At 35.8% G+C, this 27,364-nt stretch overlaps 1 protein-coding gene across 2 annotated transcripts; it reads right to left on the bottom strand.

Moving 5' to 3' along the window:
* Nucleotides 1-664: 664 nt before the first annotated feature.
* On the bottom strand, nt 665-26,239 carry rbbp7 (RB binding protein 7, chromatin remodeling factor). Of its 2 annotated transcripts, none has more exons than XM_073825590.1 (12): nt 26,098-26,239; nt 25,541-25,685; nt 25,311-25,456; nt 23,890-24,066; nt 18,895-19,010; nt 14,509-14,669; nt 9,913-10,039; nt 8,077-8,154; nt 7,911-7,987; nt 4,416-4,473; nt 1,249-1,359; nt 665-1,158 (listed from the first exon to the last, which is right to left on the bottom strand). In XM_073825590.1, the coding sequence occupies exons 1-12, from the start codon at nt 26,111-26,113 to the stop codon at nt 1,090-1,092; spliced, it is 1,281 nt and encodes a 426-aa protein (XP_073681691.1). In that variant the 5' UTR covers nt 26,114-26,239; the 3' UTR covers nt 665-1,089. The 2 variants fall into 2 exon arrangements, with proteins under 2 accessions (XP_073681691.1, XP_073681692.1); XM_073825591.1 differs by having other exon boundaries at nt 23,890-24,063.
* Between the last annotated feature and the right edge of the window lie 1,125 nt (nt 26,240-27,364).

Here is a 27,364-nt window from a genome sequence, read left to right as displayed (position 1 = left end):
ATTTTGTAGTTACCATGGTTTTACTGCAAATTCTATGGTAAAAAACATGGTTAATTTTGTGGTTACTATAGTGAAAAACAAAAACAAAAAAAAACAGTTAAACCATGGTTACTGTAGTAAAAGCATGGTTAATTTCCATAAGGGTAGTGCTGGATTAACCACGATTTGTCGTTTTTAATCGATACTGATCTGGATTCTTAAGATCAATCTTTCAGTCTGTGCTGTTTCCCAATAATTACAATAAGCTTTCTGCTTTGTTACTTTTAATATAAAACAGTCTCAGCTTTTAAATGGACATTTTCAAGTTTTGGCACTCTTTAACGCATGTCAGCCACGTTTTTAATTACCAATTGTATAACCAGACTTTTACCACAAATACCATGGTTAAACTAAAGTAAGTTTAGCAAGACCATGGTTAATTTGTGGTTACCATGGTGTAACTACAATAACCATGTTTTTTTTGTTTTTGTTTTTTATAAAACCATGGTTAATGTTCATAAGGGAAATAAATGTGTCACAAAAATATTTATTACAGCCACTGTTTAAATGGTTATAATTCCGTTATTAAAAAGTTGACCTAAAAATTAAAATTAACTATTTTTTTAGTTTATGGCACCGGACTTTCATTTTTGGTGCATTAAGAAGTACTATGGACTTTACAATGTAACAGTTGATCTGTACTTTATTTTCACAACCGAAGTACAGAGAGTTATCAACAATTTAGGAATACAAAATCATTTTAAAAGTTATTACAAAAGATTTATTGCAAATTGACACCAGGTTTATGCACAAAAAAAACTAAAACAGTGATGAGCCACACCAGGCCATAACTTCTCAGAAGTGATTGAACAAGTGGTGCGGTCTTTCTCCAAACCATCCGAGGCCAAACTTTTCTACTGAATGAATGAGGGGTGAACCTTTTAGAAAAGTGTCTACAGAAGGACCATGTGATGGATAAAGTATATGGTATGTATGGAGCGGGAAGTCAGAAGACGGGTTTTACGGAGTAATACTGCAAAGCAAAAGCTGAGGAGTAAGAAGCCGTGAAAGGGTTGTAGAATTTTTTTTTTTTTTTTTTAATGAGATCAGTTACGACGCCTGCCCCTCCAGCTCTGATGCAGGGGTGTCTGGCTCCTCATCATTGTAGATGTTCTCAGCCTACACAGAAGAAATTCAGTCAGAGATTGGCATTAATACATATTAAATCAAATCACTCTGAGTTACTTTCATTAGTTTTGCTGCACTTACCATCTGCCAAACTTGCATAATGTTGTCCTCTGACACAGAACAGATTACCCAAGGTTCATTTGGGTTCCAAGAGAAATCGGAGATCTTAGCTGTGTGTCCACCATGAATGAACTGTCAAAACAAACCAAATTCAACAAATCATCCTATTCTATTCTCTATTATGCACATGTTTTTGTAAAATATGTCAGTAATAATATGTCAGTAATAGTAGAACTCTGGTGTGGTTCGAATGAAATATGAATGCAACACGGACCAAATACTTCTAAACGTGGAGCAACGAGGAGGTAAAGTGGCTTTTATGAGCTCTTTGTGGTGAAAATAAAATCATATACAGGTGCATCTCAATAAATTAGTCAGGGTTCCTGCAGATATGAACAAGTGAAATTTAAGACCTTTTTAATACCACCTTATATGAAATTTAAGACCTAAACCTGTAATGGAAATAGATTTTATATTACATGCATATATGTAATATTTAATGTGTTTAAATGTAAAAAGTAAACAAAATTTCATGGCTGTCATAAATTAAATTTATTACTACGATATACAGTGAACTTTTCATATCAGCAGATACTATTCCACACAAAACATTCCCATAAAAGTACCACTAGAAATATCTGATGTAAAAAAAAAATTCAGTAGCAATATTTTCATCAGTGCTCTATTAGCTTTTACATCTTAAATCTGCATTTGATTTACCTTTATAAAGGCCTTTTTTTTTACTTTTGAAATGTATGCATTACCTTTGAAATTTATTTTATGAATTTATCAATAAATTCTAAATGGCTGTTAGCAGTGAGATTACATAATTTACACTGCAAAATTAAAAGTGAGATTAATGTTTTAAATACATTTATTGATTTATAAATATATAAATTAGAAATGTTGGGTGTGCAGGCATACTTTTAAACACCAAACTACCAGCAGGTGGCGGTAAGTCACTTCATGAGCGAGTTATTTCAACTGATTCGAGCAAAACGCTGAATTACAGCAGAATGTTGCTAGGAGAATGCTTCTGCTGCGATCCTTGTTTGGAACCATTTTCGTTGGTGAAACAGAACAAAACAGTGAAAATATTTTGTCTAATATGTAAGTAACTACTTGACTAACTACTTGTTTATTGAGCTAAAATTAATGCAACATTTGCAATTGTGAGAATTTTCAGCAAAAAGCTCACTTGGTATGTTACTGAACTATATCATGTTATAAATAAACTATACATTTTAAATTTTAACTCAGTGTGTTTCTTTAGAGTGCTGTTACGCTCATTTGTTTTAAAGTATGTCACAAATAGACCAGAAATACACACATATCCATTGTCAATATCTGTTTACGTTGAATGTATTAAAATAGGAATCTTTCTTGCCTTTCGATGCTTCGCTAGTTGTTTTTGTTCGGTCGGGCAAGTAAAAAAAAAAAAAAATTTAAAAGTATCTCGAAGGCTGGCGGTCAGCTAGCTCGACCTATATTTATTATTATTATTGAGAACATTATATACAGAAAAAGGTAGTTTGACCTGTATTCTGCTACTGCGACTCTGTCTGAAGACGCAGTAACTTCCACAGAGGGAGAAAAAAAAAAATCTACAGTTGTTAGCAACTGGCCTTAGCCAAGCCCTATATTCAGTTTTTTTCAAGCTAAGTATCGCTAAACTTGCACTTCCCCATAGCTAAAAAGTTAAATCCATTTTACTTCTGCGGTACAATGCGCCAATAACAGAAAGCTGATTGGCTATTGCATGTTGGTCTCATTTGTAGTTTAAATACAGCAAAATATATTTGGAATAGTGAAATAAAGAACTACAACACCACGGAAACAACAAAAAGAGAATTTAAATGAGCTTTAGAGGTAGCGTTACATGGACATCGGAAAAATAAGACCAGTGTAAAATTATTTAAGACCTAGAACAGCGAATTTAAGACTTTTTAAGGCCTAAAATTTAGATTTTTAAATTTTAGACTTAAGACCCCGCGGGAACCCTGGTTGTGGAAAAGTTCATTTGTTTCAGTAATTTAACTCAAATTGTGAAACTTGTGTATTCAATACAGTCAATGCACACAGACTGAAGTAGTTTAAGTCTTTGGTTCTTTTAGAATTAAAATTTGTCTGTGTGTGGCAGCTCTTAATGCCTTGACTCCAGCCTTAGTCCTTTCCTTGTGAAGTTCACCCAAATTCTTGAATCGACAAGCCTCTCTTGGTTCTCTCGGTTGGTTGTGCATCTTTTTCTTCCACACTTTTTCCTTCCACTCAACTTTCTGTTAACATGCTTGGATACAGCACTCTGTGAACAGCCAGCTTCTTTGGCAATGAATGTTTGTGGCTTACCCTCCTTGTGAAGGGTGTCAATGATTGTCTTCTGGACAACTGTCAGATCAGCAGTCTTCCCCATGATTGTGTAGCCTAGTGAACCAAACTGAGAGACCATTTTGAAGGCTCAGAAAACCTTTGCAGTTGTTTTAGCTGATTGGCATGTCACCAAATTCTAATTTGTTGAGATTGTGAATTGGTGGATTTTTGTTAAATGTGAGCCATATCATCACATTTAAACCAAAGACTTAAACTACTTCAGTCTGTGTGCATTGAATTGATTTAATTCACAAGTTTCACAATTTGAGTTGAATTACTGAAATTAACTTTTTGACGACATTCTAATTTATTATGAACGTGCCTTTTCCTTTTGTTTGAAGTGTTCGGTGAGTTCCGTCACGAAATATACGTCATTCAACCCGTCCAATCAGATTGTGAATGTTTCACTATGCCTTTAGTTTCGGTATCTTTAGGTTCACTGTTAAAAATGCCAGTGTGAACGCTAAGCGGAACAGGATCAAATGTATCATTTTCCATTTTGGTCCAGACCAAATGAACCGAACTATAAGTGTGAACACACCCTTAAAGAGATAGTTCACCCAAAAAGTAAAAATTCTGTCATTAATTACACATTACTCCTCCTGTGTCAGCAGCATTACACGTATGCGTCGTAATACTCTCATGGATACGTATGGAAGACCAACATGGATAAAAAGAAGTTGAAGTTGTTATTTTTGTTTTGTTACTTAATATGTGTCTTACAGGTTTGGAACGACTTAAGGGAGAATCATTAATCACAGAATTTTCACTTTTGGGTGAACTGTCCCTTTAAATATTTCAGCAAGTCCTTCTTTACTCACCAGCAGTTCAGGTGGCCCGTCCTCTGCATCCTCCGCAGACTGCTCTTCTCCGATTTTACTAGACAAAATACATGTAACAATGCAATCAATATATGTTTAAGGCAATTGTGGATCTAAATACAGTTAACCCACTAAACAGTTCACAATAACATCAGGATTGTGTATTAAAGGCAAGGGCGGAGTGGCAATCGGGACGACCGGGACTTTTCCCGGTCGGCCGGCCGAAGGATTTACACAGCGGATCACAAATTGAGCGGGCGCGAGGCGAACACGACTGGCCTGAGCTTATTAGAATCATTGACGTTACTAAATTCTCCGCGAATAGCGGCCAAATACTCCCACATACTCCCCCCTAAACATCCAACCAATATTTATATCAGTTGCTCGCTCTCTATCAGTGCCGGCCCTCCCTATAGGCGAACTAAGCGGCTGCTTAGAGCCCGCCGCCACTAGGGAGCCCCCACTAGTGGTCCGAGTCATTACGTTGCAAAGTGCATGGCTGTCACTAGCCAAGTTTCCATCCAGTTTTTGCACTGTTTTGTTATCGACAAAGAGAATGTGTAAAAAATTTGCTGTCTACAGCCTGTTTTCCTTCCAACCGGCCTTTTACCGATAAAATGGTGTGCATATAATGACCTCATCCCTGAAAAAAACGAACTGTCGCATAAGGTTTGGTGTATCGCAAAAAAAAAAAAAAAAAACTGCCCTTGAGCTGTTTCCATACATAATTTCACCTATATTGCGTAAATTATATAGGCTAGTAGCCTGTTCTTTATCCATTTGAACCAAAACCTAATATTAAATTGTATGTTAGCTAATTTTTATTAACAAGTGTCATGAGTTTTTTTTTGTACTTTGTTATAGACTATTTACTTGATCATCAACAATAATCATAAACAGGAGCAGTTGTAGGACTATTATTATCATTTTTCTGATGAACTTTTATTTAGAAATGGGAATGTTCATTTCGGTTATTTTATTTCTCCTGACAACCGACGGTTGTTAAGACATTAACCGTTAACCGTTAACAAGATTGTTAAATTACAATTAAAGGAAATTTTAATTATTACGCGGCTGTGACCCATTAAAAATACCTAAATTTGTTTTCCATGGATTAATTTTATACATGCAAAAAGCAGCATAAACAGAGTGTGAGGATTCACATGGTCACGCACCTGCAGCTTCTGCGAACGGAGGAAAACATTATACAGCTATATATAAAATAAATAAAATCAATTTATTTTCTAAATAAATTATGAATTAACAAAACGAAAGAAAAAAATGTGAAACAATTAGCAGCCTATATCAGCCTATGCAGAATTATGTTTCATTTTTCTGATGCGCTCTTGAGGCATCCTGTTTGTTTCCTTCTTACAAAAGCAACTGTTTGTTTTTATTGTGAATGTGCATTAATAAAATAAATATTTAGAATAGTTTGGAACAATGTCTTACATGACCACAAACGAAGGAGTAGGCTATTGTAAGTTGTTTCCACTTTTATAAGGGGGAGAAAAAAAATCAATTGATCTTGCTGGCGCCTCCTTACTAACTCGACAACGCAGCTTCATTGTCATAATAAAATACAGTCAGCCAAACATATTGAAAAACATTCTATTTTCCCCCTTTTATTTCAGAACAAATCCTTTAAATTTAATGGAACAATACTCATAACACAAGAAGAACAAAAATATAAAAAGCTACTAACAAGCCAAAACAAGTTAATTTAAAATGTTGTACTTATTACAATATCCACGTAAAACAAGATCTTCAGAACAAAATGAATCATTTTTAACTTGCAACGTAGCAAAGCCCCTTTTCTCTACAAAAAAGTGTTTCCAAACAGATTTTTACGACATTAAAGGTTGTATCAGCGATTTCTAGCCTGAAACATAAAGTGTCAAATTCAGCTGACCTTTCATCACGATCCGCTCGCTGCCTGCCCCATAAATTGTCTGTGAAAAAAAACGCGTCTCTCTGGTCAGCCTAGGGTCCGAGATATGCCAAAAAAACAATAGGCACTACCAACCTTTCCACAGCAAAAACAAACATTGTTCCAACCAATCAGCGTCAGGGGTTTGGTGTTGTGGACTTTCGCTCCGCCTCCCACACATCCCTGCACCAGTAGGAAAGTCCACAACACCAAACCCCTGACGCTGATTGGTTGGAACACGGTTTGTTTATCTGTGGAATAGTTGATAGCGCCGATTGTTTTTTTGGCATATCTTGGACCCTAGGCTGACCAGAGAGACGCGGCTTTTTCACAGACAATTTATGGGCAGGCAGCGAGCGGATCGTGAAGAAAGTTCAGCTGAATTTGACACTATGTTTTAGGCTAGAAATCGCTGATACAACCTTTAAGTATGGATTTAGAATTTATGCGCTAAAGTTAAACGGAAAAAGATTATGTCGACACATGAGAAATTTTATCGATAAGACATTTCCATCAGCTATATCGATAAAAATTCCGAAGCGCTAAATTGTTTTGTGTGTTTTTTTCCACAAACAAAATCTTTGGATGGAAACCTGGCTACTGGCAATACTCCACTAGGGCCGGTGCGGTCAGAATTTTCCCGGTGGATTTTAGTGCCCCACTCCGCCCCTGATTAAAGGGGTCATCGGATGCCCATTTTCCACAAGTTAATATGAATCTTTAATGTCTTAATAAAAAGTCTGTAATATACTTTGGTTAAAAATTCTCAATAATAGTGTAATAAAAACACCCTTTTACCTTGTCAAAATCAGCTCTGCAAAACATCAGCTCATTATATGGCACTGGCCCTTTAAATGCAAATGAGCTCTACTCGCCCTCTCTGCTGAGGGATTAGGAGGTGTAATGCTTATTTTAGCCACATTAGCCGCGTTAAATCGCATTTAGCCGTGTTTATCGGTGAAACTTGCCAACAAGCACATTATTAAGAAAGGCCATTTGCAAAGATGCATAAAAAACCCTTATAACTCACTTCTGCTGTGGGTGAAGCTGCATTACTAATGATTCACACGAACATAGATACATATGTAGATCAGGATCGACGCTTTTCCTTTAAAACCGAAAGTAACATTAATCCTCTGCGTCTTCAGCGGCTCGAGTATATGGCTACTGCTGTGTTCATTATTACATCCAACAACAGAACACCTCAATCGCTCAATTAGAGTCTTCCTCTGCACCCGAGTCACACAATGGCGATCGTATTGGGACTGTTACAGCTCGGTGAGGGCGGGGCTAAGGTAAGACGCTCAGGTCAATCATCTGTGATTTGTCACAATGACAAGAAGCTGAGAATGACCTGATATTAAAAATGGGATATTACTTTTAAAGATTTAAAAAATACCACTGGGTGGCTTTTTATGATTGTAGGGTGGTTGTGTACACAAACTGCCAACACACATTAATGTACAAACAACATGTAAAAGTTAGTTTTGTATCCGATGATCCCTTTAAGAAACACTTTTTCTTTTTTCAAATCAATTTGACAGGAGAGAGTAATAAAGTCATACCTCAGATCCCAAACATTGAGGCGTCTGTCTGTGCCACTGGAGGCCAGGATGGTCTCATTATGAGGAGACCACTGGACCTGTCGAGAGCATCAGCATCATTATTGCAATATGGATTGAATATCGTTACATTGTAACAGAATATTAAGTGTTATTCTTTGCGTGTTACCTGGAAGATTTCATCCTTGTGTGACTCAAAAGAGTGAAGCTTCAGCTTCAGGTTACGCAGATCCCACAATGCAACAGTCTACAGCCAGAAACAAACAGATCAAACCATTAAGTGTCCAAACGGATGCATACTTTGGGCTTTCTTTTTACGGTTATCGATACTTGCATTATTTTATCTCTGTATACTTCAATGTTAATGGTGAAGTAGAAGCTTGTCATTTTCCTTCACTGAATGATGTGACATTTGCTCGTTGTTTACAAAAATGCGTCTGGTCGGGATTTCTAATTTGGCCAAAATGTCTGGGATTTGGCTTTTGCTTTCTGCAGTGTTGCAAAGGGTTGATTTTCTCCTGTGTGTTAAGGTTTGTGATGGCTTTGGGGCTTTTTAAGTCCCCTCAAATGCCAGAACTAAAGGGATAGTTCACCCAAAAATGTAAATTCTGTCATTATTTACTCACTGCCATGTTGTAATAAGATATATATTATATATAATAGATATTTTGAAGAATGTGGGTAACCAAACAGTTGCTGTCCCCATTAACTTTGATAGTAGAAAAAAGTCACTGGGGATCAACAACTGTTTGTTTACCCACATTCTTTAAAATAATTCTTATTTTCAACAGAAGAAAGAAACTCATTCAGGTTTAAACAAATTGAGAGTGAGTAAATGATGACACAATTTCATTTTTGGGTGAACTATTCCTTTCATGTAGGGCTGTTCGATTATGGCAAAAATCATAATCACGATTATTTTGGTCAACATTGTAATCACGATTATTAAACACGATTATGCCTAGGTCCAAAACTTTATATTAGTGATTAATTAAAAGATGGCAATACAACAGAAAAAAAAAAACATACAAATAAAAAAACTGAATACTTTTATGCAAGTCTAAAGTAGTCTAACAGCCCACTACAGAAATTGGACGTAATTATTTGAATGTAAAATAAAACAGCATCTTCACTGTAATAATTAAACATATGCTTTGTTTCTTATGAAAACTACAAAAGTCCTTCATTCAAGAGCAGCGAGTGATTTTTCTCTTTGTATTTTTACGTTTTATTAATATTAAACACAGGGCTGGCAGAAGGAATATTATTTGTTGCCGCTTTAAGAGCCACACGGATCCAATATACTGTTACACACGTATTTTCATTCTTAACCATTTATGATCATTAAAGACATAACTGACAAGGATTTACATGAATAATCACCAAGCGCCTCATTTTGAAATATTTTTGCGTGTATTTGACCGTTTAGGCAGCACCTTGAGCTAAAAAAATAACTTTACATGTCCGTGTTCTGCTCCGTCTCTGAGCGCATACACAGAAGTTCTCTTTCTCGCTTTTAAAAACAACATAAACGAAACATTAATAAATCAAGCATGTCCCATTTTATGAAAGTCATGTTACATGATTTTTCTGATTTGCATGTGTAATTTGGCTTTTATAGAGGAGCGAAAGCGCACCACTGGAAAGAGGGCAGAATGGGACGCAATAATCGTTTCATCTCGATTACTGTATTTTCATGATCGTTTGAAGCAGAAATCGAAATTTAAACTGAATTACGATTAATTGCACAGCCCCACTTTCATGTTAATAAAATAAAACAAATAACTCACTGCTCTTGATGGTAGAACTTTAATGCAGTTGCTAAAGGTCGGCAGTAATAAAATAACCTGCAATTTATCAACTTTTTACATCTTTTTGCACCAAGTAGTATATATAACAGTATGGATAAGTATCGGTATCTGTATCAGTATCAATAAAATGTAAACGATAAGCATCCCTAGATGTGTGTGCATGTGTAATTATGCAGTTCACAGCATGTACAGACCTTGTCTGCTGAGCCAGTGGCCAGAATGAACTCGCTGTAGGGGTTGAAGGACAGGCAGTTGACTTCAGCTGTGTGGGCGTCCACAGAGTGACTGGGCTTTGAGGTGTTATTGGACCGTGTGTCCCAGCTGTAGAAGATATTTCATTGTGTAATCCATCTTAGTTAAAAGTCTCTCTTTTATATATATATATATATATATATATATATATATATATATATAGTCAAGCCCGAAATTATTCATACCCCTGGCAAATTCAGACTTAAAGTTTGACAAAAGTGGTGAAAAAATGGTTAGCAGACAAAAACATTAATATTTTGCAGTGGCCCAGCCAGAGTCCTGACTTAAATCCAATTGAGAATCTGTGGAGGGAACTAAAGCTCAGGGTGATGGCAAGGAGACCCTCCAACCTGAAAGATGAATGGGCAAAAATACCAGTGGAGACATGCAAAAAGGAAGCGTTTGATTGCTGTAATAGCCAATAAAGGCTTTTCTATTAATTACTTAGAAGGGTATGAATAATTTTGGACATGCCACTTTTTGTTCAAATGTAAACAAAAGAGTAATATTTTTTTCCACAATGATGCTTCTTGTACATCGTCTTATCTTTTGTATATTTTTTAATTACACATATATATTTGTAATTTAAAAAAGGAGTACAAACTCATAAGACCTTCATTCATCTTTGGAACACAAATTAAGATTTTTTAAAGAAAACCAGGAGCTTTCCGACCCTGGATAGACAGCAACACAACTGACACGTTCAAGGCCCAGAAAGGTAGTAAGAACATAGATAATGGTGACGGCCAATGACAAGATATTGTGTCTATTTTTGTGCACAAATATACACAAAAGGTATTCTCATAGCTTCATGAAATTAAGAGAGTTCCCACACCTTGGTAACCTCCAAATTCAAGGACCTTTCAAGGATTTTCCAGCTTCAATATCCTCAAATTTAAGGAGTGGGGACACATTTCAAGTGAGAGCAAGGTTACATCGTGTTACCTTGTAAGATGCATTGTTACAGCTTTTATGTGTCAAACACAACTATGCAAAAAAGCTTTTTTGCATTCATTTTTGGCCATATGACAGAGATCTGATATTTTATTTGTCGTATTTCTGTTTTGCACAAAACTAAAGAATATTCGGTATATCCTGTATTCTAAAATGATCTGATATTAACTTATCCATGGATTTTATTGAAAAGTGCTTAGGCTCATGTAACCAGAAGTTTTATAATATATGCCATTCACTTTGATAGATTTGCAACAACAGGCTCTGCACCTGGCCAAATGATGTTCCTTTGGATCTTTAGCAAGCCATTGGTGAGCCAAATATCCTGAAACTTGGATTTTCCAGACATTACATTGCAGCCTATTTTTGCAATGTTTCACGGTGTGTCTGTGAAACGTTGAGGTACCCTTGTAGTAGTTTCATGTGTGCATGAACGTCATGACAACGTACAAAACAAGGTACCTCCAGGGCCTTACAATTATTTTTTCAGATGCACAAACTTTTAAGGATTTCAAGGACCTGTGGGAACCCTGAATTAAGGTTGAACCACTGATGACACATGGATTACTTTAACAATGTCCTTACTATGTTTCTGGGCCTGGGAACATTTCAGTTACATTGCTGTCTATGCAAGGTCTGAAAGCTCTCAGATGTCATGAAAAATATCTTAATTTGCCTTCCGAATATGAACCCAGGTCTTATGGGTTTGAACAACATGAGGGTGAGTAATTAAGGACAGCATTTTCATTTTTGGTTGAACTGCAGGCAAAAACATTTTTTTCATGCACTTGTCAAGTTTGAGATTTTGGGCTTTTTGGTGTTTACTAGGGACTAGTGGAAAGAAAACACCCAAAAGACACTGGAAAGTGTTTCTTTTATAGCACTTTAGCTTTTTGCGTCAACAGATTTCAATTACAACCCATATTTTTAAAGGCCGTTTTCTCAAAATGAGTTTTTTCTCCTACACTGAGCCATAAATCAAACTTTACATTTTTATCCCCGTCCATATTCTGAAGGTTTTTACAGAGGGATTTATTCATATATAATTTGCTTGATTTTATACAACAATTTATTCTCCCAAAATTGTAAGCTTTGTAAAAAACACATTGTTTTGTCTGTTCTAAGTTTTTTTTTCTAAATTACGGTCTGACAAAAGCAGATACCCAAAATCCCCTCTGTAAAAACATTTGACTCTAATATGTCAAAAAAATTAAACAATTTTGAAAATGACTTCATCCTGTGTTTAGATTTTTGAACTAGAAACGTATGCAAATTAGCACATATTTCAATAAATAATGCCTCATTTGCATATTTAAACGTTTTAGAAAACTTGTAATACAAAAAATGTTTGCAATTATCAATGTAACCAATTAACTAGTTAAGTAATGTGATAACTATTAGTTAATTCTTTTACCCTATTCACCTTTCTCGCCTTAATAAAAATGAATTCGAAAATTACAAATCAACTATTTTCAACTTTAACCATGATTATCTGCAATATTTGCCGGCTGACTATTTATCCCCAAAAAATGTTTAACTAAAAAGTTAATGAAACCATGGACTACTTTTTCTGGGATTTTAACAGAGGCGTTTGTGTCGCACATCATAGATGACAATGTCATCAAAGCATCCGTTAATTTTAATTGCTGGAGAAAACTGGCTAATTCTTAGCTTTTTTTGCGCTATTTTTATCTTCCAGGTTTAAAATCTACATTGTGTTGGCAATGGACTATAGTACTTCGATGACACTTTGGTGTCTCATGATTATTCATGAGATTGCGTTTTCTAATCCAATGAAATACGCTTTGCCTAATTATTCACAAAAGCGTGTTGATTTGCTATGACAGACACTTCAGACTCTGAGATCGCGTTCATTAACTGAGAGAAATGGCTGTCAATGGGACCCATGGCTTTGAGAGCCAAAAAAACATACACAGACAAAACCAAATTAAACCCTGCGGCTCGTGACGATACATTGAGGTCTTAACACATGAAATAATCAGTCTGTGCAAGTCTGAACAGTATTTAAATATTTTCTTTTGCTCTTCCTCACGTAACGTGCTCAGGACAGTTGGACACTGTGGTGGATCAGAGGTAAATAATGATATAAGTACTGTTCAGTTTCTTGCACAGATAAATTGTTTTGCATCAACGTATCGTCACGAGCCGCAGGGTTTAATTTGGTTTTGTCCATGTATGATTTTTGACTCTCAAAGCTGTGGGTCCCATTGACCACCATTATATGACTGACAGACTGCAATGGTTTGACTTAAAAATCTTTGTGTTCTATTGAAGAAACAAAGTCACCTACATTTTGGATGCACTGGGGGTAAGCAGATAAACATCAAATTTTCATTTTTGGGTGAACTATCCCTTTAAGAGATGTGCAACAGTGTGTTCATGTCTATGTTTTCGGTGCATTTATCTGTGATGTTAACTCAATGGGAGCGAAATGAAACTGTCTGAACCCGAAGTTAACTCTCTCCCCTCATCCCCCTTTGCTCCACAGCGCAGCACACCCACTTTTGCAGCATTTTTTAAAACTGTGGTGAGAACTAACCAGTGCTGAAACAGGGGGTTTCATGACCCTTTAAATTTGACATTTGCCTTATCTTGCACAAGCTTTTCATGGTTGCGGTTGCCAGATTTCTAGAGGTTAATTCCCCTAATCAGAGCTTTTTTATAAATCAATGCATTGCCTACGGATTTACTTTATCCTGTCAACCTGGCAACCATAAACGCTCTCTCTACATTACAGAAAGCACTGATGAGCTGAAAACACCAGCAAACATGTTAGCTGGAGTATGTATAACAATCTCTTCTGAGATTTTCAGTTAAAATAAAAATGTAATACAACCAGTCTGTTTACTTTCACGTGGTGAACTCAATCTGTGAGCAAACCATGAAGTTTTGCTTATGTGAAAGTGCAAAAATTCTAATGAAATTAAAAGTAAATAACTGATCATATTTAAGGGTTTAGTTCACCCAAAAATTAAATTCTGTCATTATTTACTCACTCATTGTTCCAAACCCATAACACCTTCATTCATCTTCAGAACACAAATTAAGATATTTTTGATGAAATCTGAGAGCTTTCTTTCTGCACAGACAGCAACACAACTAACACGTTCAAGGCTCAGAAAGGTAGTAAGAACATGGCTAAAATAGTACATGTGACTACTCTTGCGTACACACAATGGAGACTGACACAGAAGAGAAGAAATTGTTGAATAAAGTCATTATTTTTGTTTTCTTTGCACACAAAAAGTACTCTCATAGCGTCACAATATTACGATTGATTCACTGATGTCACATGGACTATTTTACCAATGTCTTTACTACCTTGCTGAGCCTTGAAAACAGTAGTTGCCATCTATTCAGGGTCAGAAAGCTCTCACATTTCATAAATGTTCTTAATTTGTTTTCTGAAGATGAACGATAGTCTTACTGGTCTGGAACTAAATGAGGGTGAGTAACTGACAATTTTCATTTTTGTGTGACCTATCCCTTTAATAATTGGGATTAACCTTTTAACCATTAAAAGTAAGTGCCCTTATTCATCGATTACTGCACAGTTTACTCACATCATGAGTTTCTGGTCATCAGCCACAGAGCCGAACAGTGATTCGTGTAGAAGGTGCCAGGACACATCCTCCACCACAGCTGTGTGTCCTGTGAAGATGGTCTTGGCATCTACTATCTTCCCTTCCTTTGGAACAGCACTGATGTCCCACAGACAGATCGTCTAAAGTTGAACAAAACCACATTATCTTACAAGTACAAAATCATATTATTAATTAAAATAATAAAAACACACAAAAAAAACATTTTCATTATTTAAAGGTGCCATAGAATGGAAAACTGTGTTTAGCTTGGCATAGTTGAATAATAACAGTTCAGTACATGGACATGACATACCATGAGTCTCAAATACCACCATTTCCTCCTTCTTATATAAATCTTCTGTTTGCAAAAGACCACCGAAAAATAGGTCAATTCCAACATAACACCGACTATTACGCAATAGTCACGATCGTTAATAGTTACGCCCCCAACATTTGCATCGCCCAATCATCAGTAATGTCAGTACATCAGTAAAACCACTGAAGGGACATGGTTAGCTTAATGCTAGCGGTAGCCTGTACATATGATTTTACTTACCACATAAACGGAGAGATGAGTGCACTGATGATGGCCAATGACTTACAGATCCTGAGCATCACTAAAGCATCAAAACTTGTGTGGTAAGTCCTTCTTACATTATACTACTTCGCTGCAGTATAACGTTACACAGAGCACATGCATCACAGTAGTGAGAGAAAAAAAAATGTTGCAGATTCAAAATGGCAGATTCAACAAACTGCATAAAGCGGCTAGAGTTAAATAAATGAAGCGGCCGTAATTAAAAATATAATTCCTCCATGTGTTTCCTTACAGCTGTGTGAGAGCGAGCCGCTCTGTGAGACAGCCAATCAGAGCAGAGCTCCTCATTATTATGCATGAACCTTCCAAATAAGGCAATAACAGAGCATTTCATTCTAGGGACAAATCCTAGGGTTGTAAATGGACCTGTAAAACCGTTTTTGCAGATTTTTTGCCCTTTCCTATGCTATATACCTTCTATGTAGATATCAGAGAACAATTTAAAATATTGTTTCAATGCATTCTATGGCACCTTTAAAATAAGTAATGTTAAAATAAAATAAAAAATAAAAGATCTATCTTATGCTACATAGACAACAAAAACTAATAAACATTCAAAATAAGACAGTATTACAAAATTGGGTGAAAGGCGAAAAAGGGTTTAAGTATAAAAACATTAAGTGTAGGGGTGTAACGGTACGCTAAAATCGTATTCGGTTCGGTACAGTGTCTTGGAGAGCTCGGTTCGGTTCATTTTCGGTACAAAAAAATAAGAAATTACAAAATCTTTATTTTGAAAAGCTGCCAATACACAATAGAATTCTTGCATAAAATAAATAAAAGCCACACATTTGGGTGATATTTTACATTATTTTATAAGGCTCTGAAATGAAGCGGTTGCAATAAATGTTGTTATTATTATACAAATTAGAGTGTTTATGAATGGTTATGGCGGTTCATGTTACATTTGCATATTGTATTTTATGAATGAAAGTAAAACTGGTGAGGTGAATCTCTTTCTTGTTTTATTTAATGTTATCACAGGATAGTTAAATATAGGCTGTGTGTGGGGGGGAAAAAGTGCGTGAAATATGTGTTAACGGTCTAAACATATACATTTGGACTATATTTTTTTAGATACATACGTTTATATGTATTTTATATGTATTTAAATTTGAAAGTAAAATAAATTACAATATTTATTTATGTTAAATCATAATCTGCGTGACCCTGCCGTTAATTTGCTTTGATGACGTTCCAGGGCATTTCAAATGAGCGATTATTGTCAGCGAAGTCCACTTCAACGGATATACCGAGTTAAGGGAGTAGGGAGCAGTGAACACTGCGTAGGGACCCTGTTGATCGGAACGCACCTTAACTGTGCGCAAAGCTGTGCGTGTGTTACTGTGCGTCACTCAATAGCGTCCGTGCGGAAACTCGCCTAGGAACATTGTTCCGCTGCGCTTAATATCACGCTGATAATAAATTTACATTATTTAATGAAAAAAATATACCGAAACGGTACGCAAGTGGACCGAACCGAACAGGCCGTACCGAAACGGTTCAATACATCCCCGTGAACCGTTACACCCCTAATTAAGTGTAGTACTGCTTTAAAATTATGTTTTTCCAATTTTTTTTTTTTTTAATTTCAGTTTAATTTAATTGAATTTTTTTGCTTTTCTGAGCAAAAAATAAATAATCACAATTTTTTCCCTAATTTACGAAGACACCAACTAAAATGTAATTCAGTGAAACAATTAAGGCATATTTATAACAAAAATCTATTTCTGACATATTAAAAGATGTTACTTTCACTCCAAATACTAATTAGTTGTAATTCTACATTTTTAAAATGTGCAACTATCCTAGGTTTTGCCCAGTTGTCAGTAAGAATTTTCTTTAAAACAAAATTTAATATGCTCCCTTTATTCTTTTATATATTTTAATATGTAGTAATATAAGTCAGAATAAGCATGTTGTTTAAATTTTTACATAAATATTGTGTTTAGGGCTGGGCGATATGGCTGAAAACTATATCACGATATCAGTGTTTCATATCGGTCGATATCGATAATTATTGATATTTTTATGACCCATTTAAAATAAGGACCAGGAGAAAAATATATTACACTCAAGCATTTTTATTTTAAACTTAACCTGCCTCTGATCATAATGCCCTCAGTTATTAAGACAGAAATGTCAACAACCATGGAAAACTCAAATAATTAAAATGTAAACATAAGTCTAAAGTCACAATATACACTTAATTATCTCTTAATCCTCAATTCAAACCCCATTCATTGTCGATAAAGTGAATGGTTTAGGTAATGTGTGGCCCAGAAGTACGGCTTGACCACAGGTCAGAGGTTGTTGCAAAGTACTTGGCTGATAATATTTATTTCTTCACAGATTGCTGGTTGCCAGTAGCCAACATTACTTCTTTCCCGGTACTTTAGCCTATACTTTGTGTAATAACAAAAATATTTATTCAAGTGAAAAAATAAGTCCAAAACTTTCAACATTTTGAACAATAGGGCCTTACAATCTTTTTTTTTTTTTCAGAAATTCTTGTTTTAATTTTTCTGATAATCAAATGAAAGCAAAATCACAGATTTATTTTTAAAAATAAAAATAAACAGAGATTTACTGTTAAAATTAATACATAGAAGAAAAATTATATTCAATTAAAAAAAGGTTTAATAATAATAGTATTTTTTCAACAATTAAGTGGTGACTCTTTATTTTATTTATCATATATATTGTTTTATGTAAATTATTTAAATGTGAACATATAAACACCTACATTATACTGTACAGTAATACAAGACTAATATGGTTCTGTCACATTTTAAACCGTACTTTTATTTTGACAGGTTGCCTTGAAGTTTCAGTGTGTAATACAGTATGAATGATGCTAGTTTCACTAATGAAACGGTAAAATTGATAAAAAGTGACACTAACAGCAGCTTTGGAGATTTTTGTCTGTTCATGTGAGATGCAAAGGCCAAAAATTAGCGGGAGCGTCACGTGTGCAGTATGCGTGTAGTGAAAATAAAACGCGTCTCCTCCATTCATACATATAGAGTATAGAGATATAGAGGCAAACGGGAACATGCAGGATTCATATTGAAACGGTCTTTTTGCATTTCAGTTTTCACAGACACTAGTCCAAATCGCGATCTGAATTAATTAACAGACCAACTTTTGATTTATTGGTCCAAAAATCGACGAATTCCGCGGCATTCCGCCCTATAGTAAAGTCCGTTTTTATGAATGGAGTCCGCGATCCCGTCTGTGAGGAGACATTGTAAACGCGCGATCATGTAGAGACAGAAATCAAATGCCGTCTTGTAAATAAGATAAGTAACATAAGGCTATTTAGTTTGTTTAATACAACAACATGGACCCGTTCTGTAGGAAAGATAACCTTAACTTCTATTGTGGTCTGGCGCTATGAACTGAACGTTAAAGGGGGGCTGGGCGGGCCGACGAAGAATACAAAATATCGAAAGTTTTATCGAACACATTTTATATTGATATCGATCTCTTGTCTATCGCGATATATATCGTTATCGTTTTATCGCCCAGCCCTATGTTACACTCAATGACAATGTAACATTATTTCTTATTATTCATATAACTTATTTGAAACCGTAAAAGTAGACACGTTACTTACATTTAATGTGCTTTCTATGGACATAAAATCACTTTTGTAAATTTCTTTTGACGTGGACATCTTAACGTCTGTGACCCAATTACTAAAACTTTAAAATTCATGAAAAAACACAGTAAAATAGCACTGCTTTGAATATGGGATTGCTCACATGGTCGTCTGATGCACTGAGCAAGTTTCCACTCAGGTTAGGGTTCCAGGACAAACCATATCCCTCCTTCTGATGGCCGCGCAGTCTAAGGTCTGGACTACACTCTCCACTGGGGTCTGTAAATAGAAAACTCAAAATTATTATTATTCAAAACTAGTGTCTTCATGCATAATTTAATACAGGGCTGCAACAAATAATCTATAATAATCAACACATCTGATTGTCACTTAATCACATCTGGATGTTGTGGCTGGAAAAACATCTGCCTGTTATCTTACATTAGTGAATAATGCATTACCATGGATAAAACACATCTGAAAAACACCAGAGGCCATTTTATACAAGCTCAAAATATCGTAATTTGTGTTCTGAAGATGAACGAAGGTTTTACAGGTTTGGAATGACATGAGGGTGAGTAACGCTGCCTTCATGTGTAAATACCAAAATCTGACATCTAAATTGCACATGAACACCCACTCACGTTGTAATTTCCACTGGAAAGCTCGAAATTTTTTATGATACCCGAGTTGCCGAGATGGGATAAACTTTGACCTTTCAACATGGCGGACAGCAACGAAACTATACTGAATGATAAGCATTGCATGATGTTAAAAGTTCTCTGCTGTTTAGTTGGTTAGTTTGTAGCCCCCATAATGCTGGGGCATAAAGGATTTTAATAACGTCGCTATTTAAACGTAGTGTTGTCTTTAAAAATACGGTTAAGAGAAGATGCTAGCTTGTCGTGGCTCGCCTCCAGTAGGGTGCTGTGCGGTACAGTGTTCTGAAGGAGGCAATTTTCTCATGTTATTTTATTCGGTCTGTTTTACCAAAGTAACATGTGAGGGCAAATTGCGAGTCCGCCATGTTTCTCTTCACTACGACAACAAAAGCACCTGAACACGACACACTGGTAATTTCCACTTCACAAGTGGAAAGCATCATCTTTCCCATATCACATGAAGGCAGCATAATTATTGACAGAATGAATTATCCCTTTAAAGGATAACTCCACTTCAAAAATGAAAGATGTCTTTCTTCAGTCGCAAAGAAATTACTTTTTTTGAGGAAAACATTCCAGGATTTTTTCTCTATAGTCGATTCCAATGGTGCTCAACGGATTGAAGTTTAAAAAGCAGTTTCAGTGCAGCTTCAAAGGGCTCTACACCATCCCAGCCGAGAAATAAGGGTCTTATCTAGCGATGCATACTCTGTGTTCAATAGGTTGTTTGCACATGACGTCATTGCTGTGGCGCGAAATACAGCTGGAGGGCAGGAAGTGATTTTTCTCCATAGGAATCACTAGCAGAAACTTAAAATGCCCATGTTTTGCGTTGTTTATGGATGCTCAAATCAGTTAAAACGAGAAACCACAAGGAGCTTTTATCAGGTATGAAAAATTTGGTGTTCATAAGGGGGAAAGGCAAAAAATTGACAGAAAATCACAGGAAAAAGTGGCTTGTAAACCTCTGCTTGGTTAGACACTATTACAAGAGAAAGGTATAAACAGAAAATCACAACATATGTTGGATGTGATCCTTTATGTTATGAAGAGGATTTTTTTCAACTAAATTGAAATAGTTGCCTGCCATCAAGGCAGTGAATATAAGTAACTAGGCCTGACTGCAAACAAACTATCTGGAAAGTGATTCCCACATTTATATGAAGGATGCAGGATATATGTCACTCCTGAAACTACTGCTGTACAGGGTTTTTGGCTATTGTTCCTGTTAGCAGCACGTAAAGCGAGCAAATATCGCCCACATAGTCACTAAAAAGCTGTCACTTATTCTGCTACAAAAACTGCCATTCAATTTATGGCAATCTCACAAGGGTTCTGTTGTAATCAATCACAAATATAATGTCTTACTTTGTGTCTACATGCGTCATTTAGCGAATTCTCACTGTCTCACCCTGTATCTATTTATATATTTCTTTATATCTTAATATCATTATATATTTTATTAACCATTTGCACACACAAGCATTATCCGACTCTCCTCCTGACCGCAGACGCAGGTTTACAAGCCTGAAAATGCGTTTTCCTCCTTATGAACAGCAAATTTTCATACACGATATGAAATGAAATGTCTAGGTGTGACCAATTTCCATAAAGATCTCAAAACATAGGCATTTTGAGTTTCTGCTAGTGATTCCTACGGAGAAAAATCATCAGAATCACTTGATTGCAAGCAACCTATTACTGTTAGGGCATGTTGAAAAATTCTTCTAATTTTCTCCTCCAACTTAATCGCTGCAGAAATATCGACCCACTGTTTGCAAAGTTAACGTGCAAAGAAGGTCAAACGCCCTTCACAAACAAATGTGAAACAGCGATGATGGATGATTTTGAAGTTGGAGGAGAAAATGAGAGATTTTCGACCCACCCTAACTGTCTTGAACCGAAGTGTAGAGTACGCATATGTGCCGCAGAGTTAGACAAGATGAGCATTTGTGGTTAAAAAGTGCATAAATTGTACATTTTTTAGAAAATAACAGATCGTTTCTCTAGATAAGACACTTCTTCCTCGGCTGGGATCATTTAGAGCCATTTTGGAAGTTCAAATGTGCATGCACCATTAAAGTGCACTAAATTTAGAAAATTCCTGAAATGTTTTCCTCAAAAAACAATTTCATTACGACTGAAGGAAAAAAACATGAACATCTTGGATGACAAGAAGGTGAGTAAATTACCTGTAAATTTTGGTTATGGAAGTGAACTAATCCTTTAAGATTCCAACAAACTAGTATTAATTAGTATTAAATAAGTACTGTTAGGTGCTCTGGCAGATTGAGCATGCAGCGTTTTAACCTTCATAGACTTGAGTGTTGGCACACCAATAATGTGCAATAAAATATTCATTTTGCTGCATTAAATATGCATTTTGTTGGATGTTAAATGTATGCGGTACAAATGTTAAATAAATGAATACAAATGAACTGTCAGCTTTTGTAATCAAGTAGAATGTAATTTTATATTTAAACATTTTTGCACAATGTATGGCATAGACCAGATACATTAATTAAATGTGTTTTTTAATAGCTTTCAATTTGCACATTTGAAAGAAAACAAGAAAACAGATGTAGAATAACATTTTACTTTTTAAACAAAATGTAGAAACCACAGCCTTTGCCCTTGTTTCTATACCTTGCTCTTTTATTAAACAAACTAAGTAGCCTTATGTTATTTATCTTATTTACACGATCTATTCATAAATACGGAATACTCTATAGCGCTGAATGGCACAGAATTCATCAATTTTTGGTTTCACTAGATAAGACCCTTCTTCCTCGGCTGGGATTTTTTAGAGCCCTTTGAAGCTGCATTTAAACTGCATTTTGGAAGTTCAAACTCAGGGGCACCACACATATCCATTATATGGAGAGAAATCCTGAAATGTTTTTCTCCCAAAAAAAAAAAAATTTTTTTAGAAAGAAAGACATGAACATCTTGGATGACAAGGAGGTGAGTACATTGTCTGTAAATTTTTGTTCTGGAAGTGAACTACTCCTTTAATGACTTTAATGGCCAACTACAAGAAACATCCGACCTCTGTGATTGCCAACAAGGGTCGCAAATCAATTTATAACTTTTTTTGAAAAACATTTTCCTTGATTTGTTGTTATTCTCTCTCGCGCTGTTTAAATAAACCTACCATTAAAATTATAGACTGGTCATTTCTTTGTCAGCAAACGCACAAAATCAGCAGGGGATAAATTTTTTTTCCTCATTGTACTGTTGGTGGCCTAAATACATTTAGATATTTCATCTTAAAGCGGTCATCAGATGCAAAACTAACTTTTACATGTTGTTTGTACATTAATGTGTGTTGGCAGTTTGTGTACACAACCAGCCTACAATCATAAAAATCCACCCAGTGGAATTTAAATCTTTAAAAGTAATATCCCCTTTTTAAAATCAGGTCATTCTCAGCTTCTTGTCGTTGTGACGAAACACAGATGATTGACCTGAGTGTCTTACCTTAGACCCACCCTCACCGAGCTGAAACAGTCCAAATACGATCTCCATTGTGTGACTCGGGTGCAGAGGAAGACTCTAATTGAGCGATTGAGGTGTTCTGTTGTTGGATGTAATAATGAACATAGCAGTCGTCATTTACTGAAGATGCAGAGGAACACGTTACTTTCGCTTTTAAAAGGAAAGCGTTGATCCCGGTCTACATATGCCTCTGTGTTTGTGCGAAACGTTCCTGATGCAGCTTCACCCACAGCAGAAGTGAATATAAAGATTTTTTATGCATCTTTGTAAATGGTCTTTCTTAATAATGTGCTTGTTAGCAAGTTTCTCCGCTAAACGTGGCTAAATGCGGCTAAAGTAAACATTATATGTCTCGTAATCCAAGAGAGAGACGGGGCAAGCAGAGCTCCGTGGCATTTAAAGGGGCCATGTCTTAAAATGAGCTGATATTTTGCAGAGCTGATTTTGTCAAGGTAAAAGGCTGTTTTTTTTACACTACTATTGAGAATTTTTAACCAAAGTATATTAGAGACTTTTCATTAAGACCCTAAAGAATCATATGAACTTGTGGAAAATGGGCATCCGATGACCCCTTTAATTATTTCAGTGTATTATATAGAGTGAAAAAGTAAGAAAAGCTCTGTTAGAACTCGCTCTCTGTAACAACGCAGATATGCGCAGGCACAGTTGGCTAATCAGAGGTTTGTAATCTGGGTCTGTATAAAAGGTGTTTACTGCATTTGAACTGGTTTTGAGGATGGTATTGCATGTGGATCTTGCATCTTTTGGACGAAAGAGCATCACTTGTTTTCTGTGAGTGATGAAATGCTGTTAAGGAAAGGCTGTGCTGAAAGCCTTTAGGCGATGGTTTGAGCTTGTTTTATGAAAATGACAACCTCACACACTCATACTCCAAATTCACTAACATTAGAACAAATTTAAGAACACATTCATGTTTGTGTGCACATGTTGTGAACTAGGCAGAAATCTTCTGTGCCTAGTGAATGAGACCCACTGACCTGGCTTAGATGGGTGTTTGGTGTAGTCAAACACCAGCACGTCAGAAGTAGGGGTCTTGGTGGCGATGATGCAGGGGTTTTGTGGCATGTATCTGGCTCTGTTCACTTCTCCTTCATGGTTGATCTTAATTTCAATCTCAATCTTTCCGCTCACCGATCCAAACCCTCCAAACTCTGGAAAAAAAAATGACATACAGTCAATAATAATGTCCCACGCCTGATCTCTGTTGCAGTTCTATCAACTTTTACATTTGTGTTTTTAAATCTTTGGAACGACATGATGGTGAGTAAAGTGATTTTTGGAGGGGATTTTATGATTGTAAATGTTTTAATTTGTAGCTGAACTATAACTTTAAAGGAGAAGTTCACTTCCAGAATGAAAATGTACAGATAATGTACTCACCCCCTTGTCATCCAAGATGTTGTTTTTGAGGAAAACACTTCAGGATTTTTCTCCATATAATGGTCATGTATCGTGGCCGAGTTTGAACTTCCAAAACGCAGTTTAAATGAGGCTTCACATGATCCCAGTTGAGGAAAAAGAGTCTTATCTAGCGAAACGATTTTAATTATAAGTTATATACTATAAACCTCAAACACTTGTCTTGCTCTGCCTGAACTCTGTTTTTTCAGATTCAAGACAGTTGGAGCATGTCAAAAAACTCCCACCTTATTTTCTCCCTCAACTTCAAAAATCATTTCAAAATCATCTACATCGCTGCAGAAGTACCAAAGTGAACATGCAAAGAAGATCAAACACTCTTAACAAAAAAGGTAAACAACGATGTAATATAATTTTGAAGTGAAGAAAATGAGATGGGAGTTTTTCGACATACCTTAACTGTCTTGAACCGGAAAAAACGTTCAGGCAGAGCAAGACAAGATGAGCTTTTGAGGTTCAAAAGTACATAAAAAAGTATGTTTTACTAGATAAGACCCTTCTTCCTCAGCTGGGATCGTTTACAACCGCAATTGGGATTGTTTGAAGCCGCTTTCAAACTGCATTTGCAAGTTCAAATTCAGGGCACCATAGAAGTTCACTACATAGAGAAAAATGCTGAAATGTTTTTCTTCAAAATACATGATTTCCTTACGACTGAAGAAAGAAACACATGAAAATCTTGGATGACAAGAGGGGTGAGTACATTATCTGTAAATTTTAGTTCTGGAAGTGAACTTCTTTAACATCCATCTTGGGTTATAAATGCTAAATACAAGCATAAACAAGATCCAGTCCACATTTTGAGGTTGTCGGAAATGCATCATATTCGTGAAATGATTCCCTCTCATTCATCAATTGACGTCCTGATCATACCTGCTGAAGAAACACATGGATAAAATCAATTTTAGTTGGCTATAATGACCTCAATGTGAACAAGAATATGAAATGAATATCTGTTCAAGGTCTGATCAGCTCTTACCTCCTTTCTCACTGTCATAATGGGACGCGTCAAACTGAGCATCATCATTAGGGATCTGAACACTGGCGATAACCAAGTGGTTCTGTTCATCTGAAGTGTGTGTGCCCAACACCAGCCGATGAACCACGTAGTCCTTTCCCTCAGGCCTGGAGATGATTTGTAATTTGTAAATTGTCAAGTCCTAGTCATCTGTTATGTTTCAAACATGGAAAGACTAGTTATTAGATTACCTGTTCACATCAGGAAGCCACTGCACCGTCAAACTCGGCCACTCGAGAGCATGCGTCATAACTAGATCATACAGGAATGGTGTGTTTTTCTTCCAGATCTTGTATTCCTCATTTATTACTCTCTCCTCCACTGCATCATCATACACTGAAAAAAAACCCACAGATAAATTCAGGGTCCAAATGAAAACATTTTACAATAAGTGCATTGTGGAAGCACACTGGTTAGTAAAAAGTTGCTGTATTCACATTATGTAACATTATGAAGTTTCTCAACTAGCAGTTACACTGCAGCAAGGAATGATGGAGGGAAGTCAAGAACCACAAAATTTCAATCATCTCCTGGTTTGAGAAACTATTATTCAAGTGAGTAGAATCGTTGAATAATATCAGCAGCTTTAACCCAAGCTTATGTATTTGGTAAAAACTGACTTAGATTGTGACACTCATTCATTTTCATGTCAATATGTGGGTCAAATACATTAGCACTTCAGGCTAAAGCTAACAAACTCTGCAAAAACAAAAAATACTGCACGTAATTCACTGCGCAAAAACTTTACCTTCTTTGTCTGCCATTTTGGCGTGCTTTTCTGCGGGGTAGCCACTGAATGAACTATGGGGTTTACAGCCAAAAACAGAAGAAAAAAAACAGCTTTGGAGGGTTTTATGCTCACGACTCCGCCACTTGCAACACCAGCTCGCGCATCCCACAAACGCAAATCGATCTGAGCTAGTGCGGTCCGATTCACTAGCGAGTGAATCTTCTGAACCGACTCTTTAGATGATTCGGCCAAACGATTCATCGATTCGCTGTTGTAAAAAAGGAAAGGAGGTGAAGTGAGGCCAAGTATGGTGACCCATCCTAGGAATTTGTGCTCTGCATTTAACCCATCCAAGTGCACACACACAGTAGTGAACACACACACACACTGTGAACACATACCCGGAGCAGATGGCTTTGCGTTACAGTGTGCTATAAATTGAGTATTTTCTTCTTCTTCTAGTGTTTTTTGGCGGTTTTGGCAAACCAACGAAAGGTGATTGAGTATTTTAGATTGATTTAATTATTATATATTATATAATTATATTCATAAAAACAAGTGTAATGGAAAAATGTCTATGTAGATCATTTAAAATTGACATACACTACCAGTCAAACGTTTTTGAACAGTAAGATTTTTTTTTTCAAAAACAATGCAATTTTTAAAAAAATATTTTAACAATTTAAAATAACTGTTTTCTATTTTTAAATATAAAATCTGAATTTTAGCATCATTACTCAGAAATCATTCTAATATTCTGATTTGCTGCTCAAACAACCTTTATTATTTCTGTTGTGTTGAAAACAATTGAGTAGAATTTTAATAAGAATAGAAAATTCAGAAGAACAGATTCTATTTCAGATTCTATTTATCTGAAATAGAAAACTTTTGTAACATTATAAATGTCTTTATCGTCATTTTTATCAATTTAAAGCATCCCTGATAAATAAAAGTATTAATTTCTATAATTTTTAATAATAATAAATGTTTCTTGAACAGCAAATCAGCATATGTGACCCTGACCACAAAACCGGTCTTAAGTAACACAGGTTTATTTGTAGCAATAGCCAAAAATACATAGAATAGGTCAAAATTATACATTTTTCTTTTATGCCAAAAACAATTATAGGGTATTAAATAAAGATCATGTTCCATGAAGATATTTTGCAAATTGTTTACCATAAACATATCAAAACCTAATTTTTAATTAGTAATATGCATTGCTAAGAACTTCATTTAGACAACTATAAAGGCATTTCGATTTTTTTCACCCTCAGATTCCAGA

Source organism: Garra rufa, chromosome 20 (genome assembly GCF_049309525.1).
Source record: "Garra rufa chromosome 20, GarRuf1.0, whole genome shotgun sequence".
Taxonomy (NCBI): domain Eukaryota; kingdom Metazoa; phylum Chordata; class Actinopteri; order Cypriniformes; family Cyprinidae; genus Garra; species Garra rufa.
The sequence above is the reverse complement of the archived record's forward strand: the minus strand, read 5'-3'. Positions and strand labels throughout refer to the sequence as shown.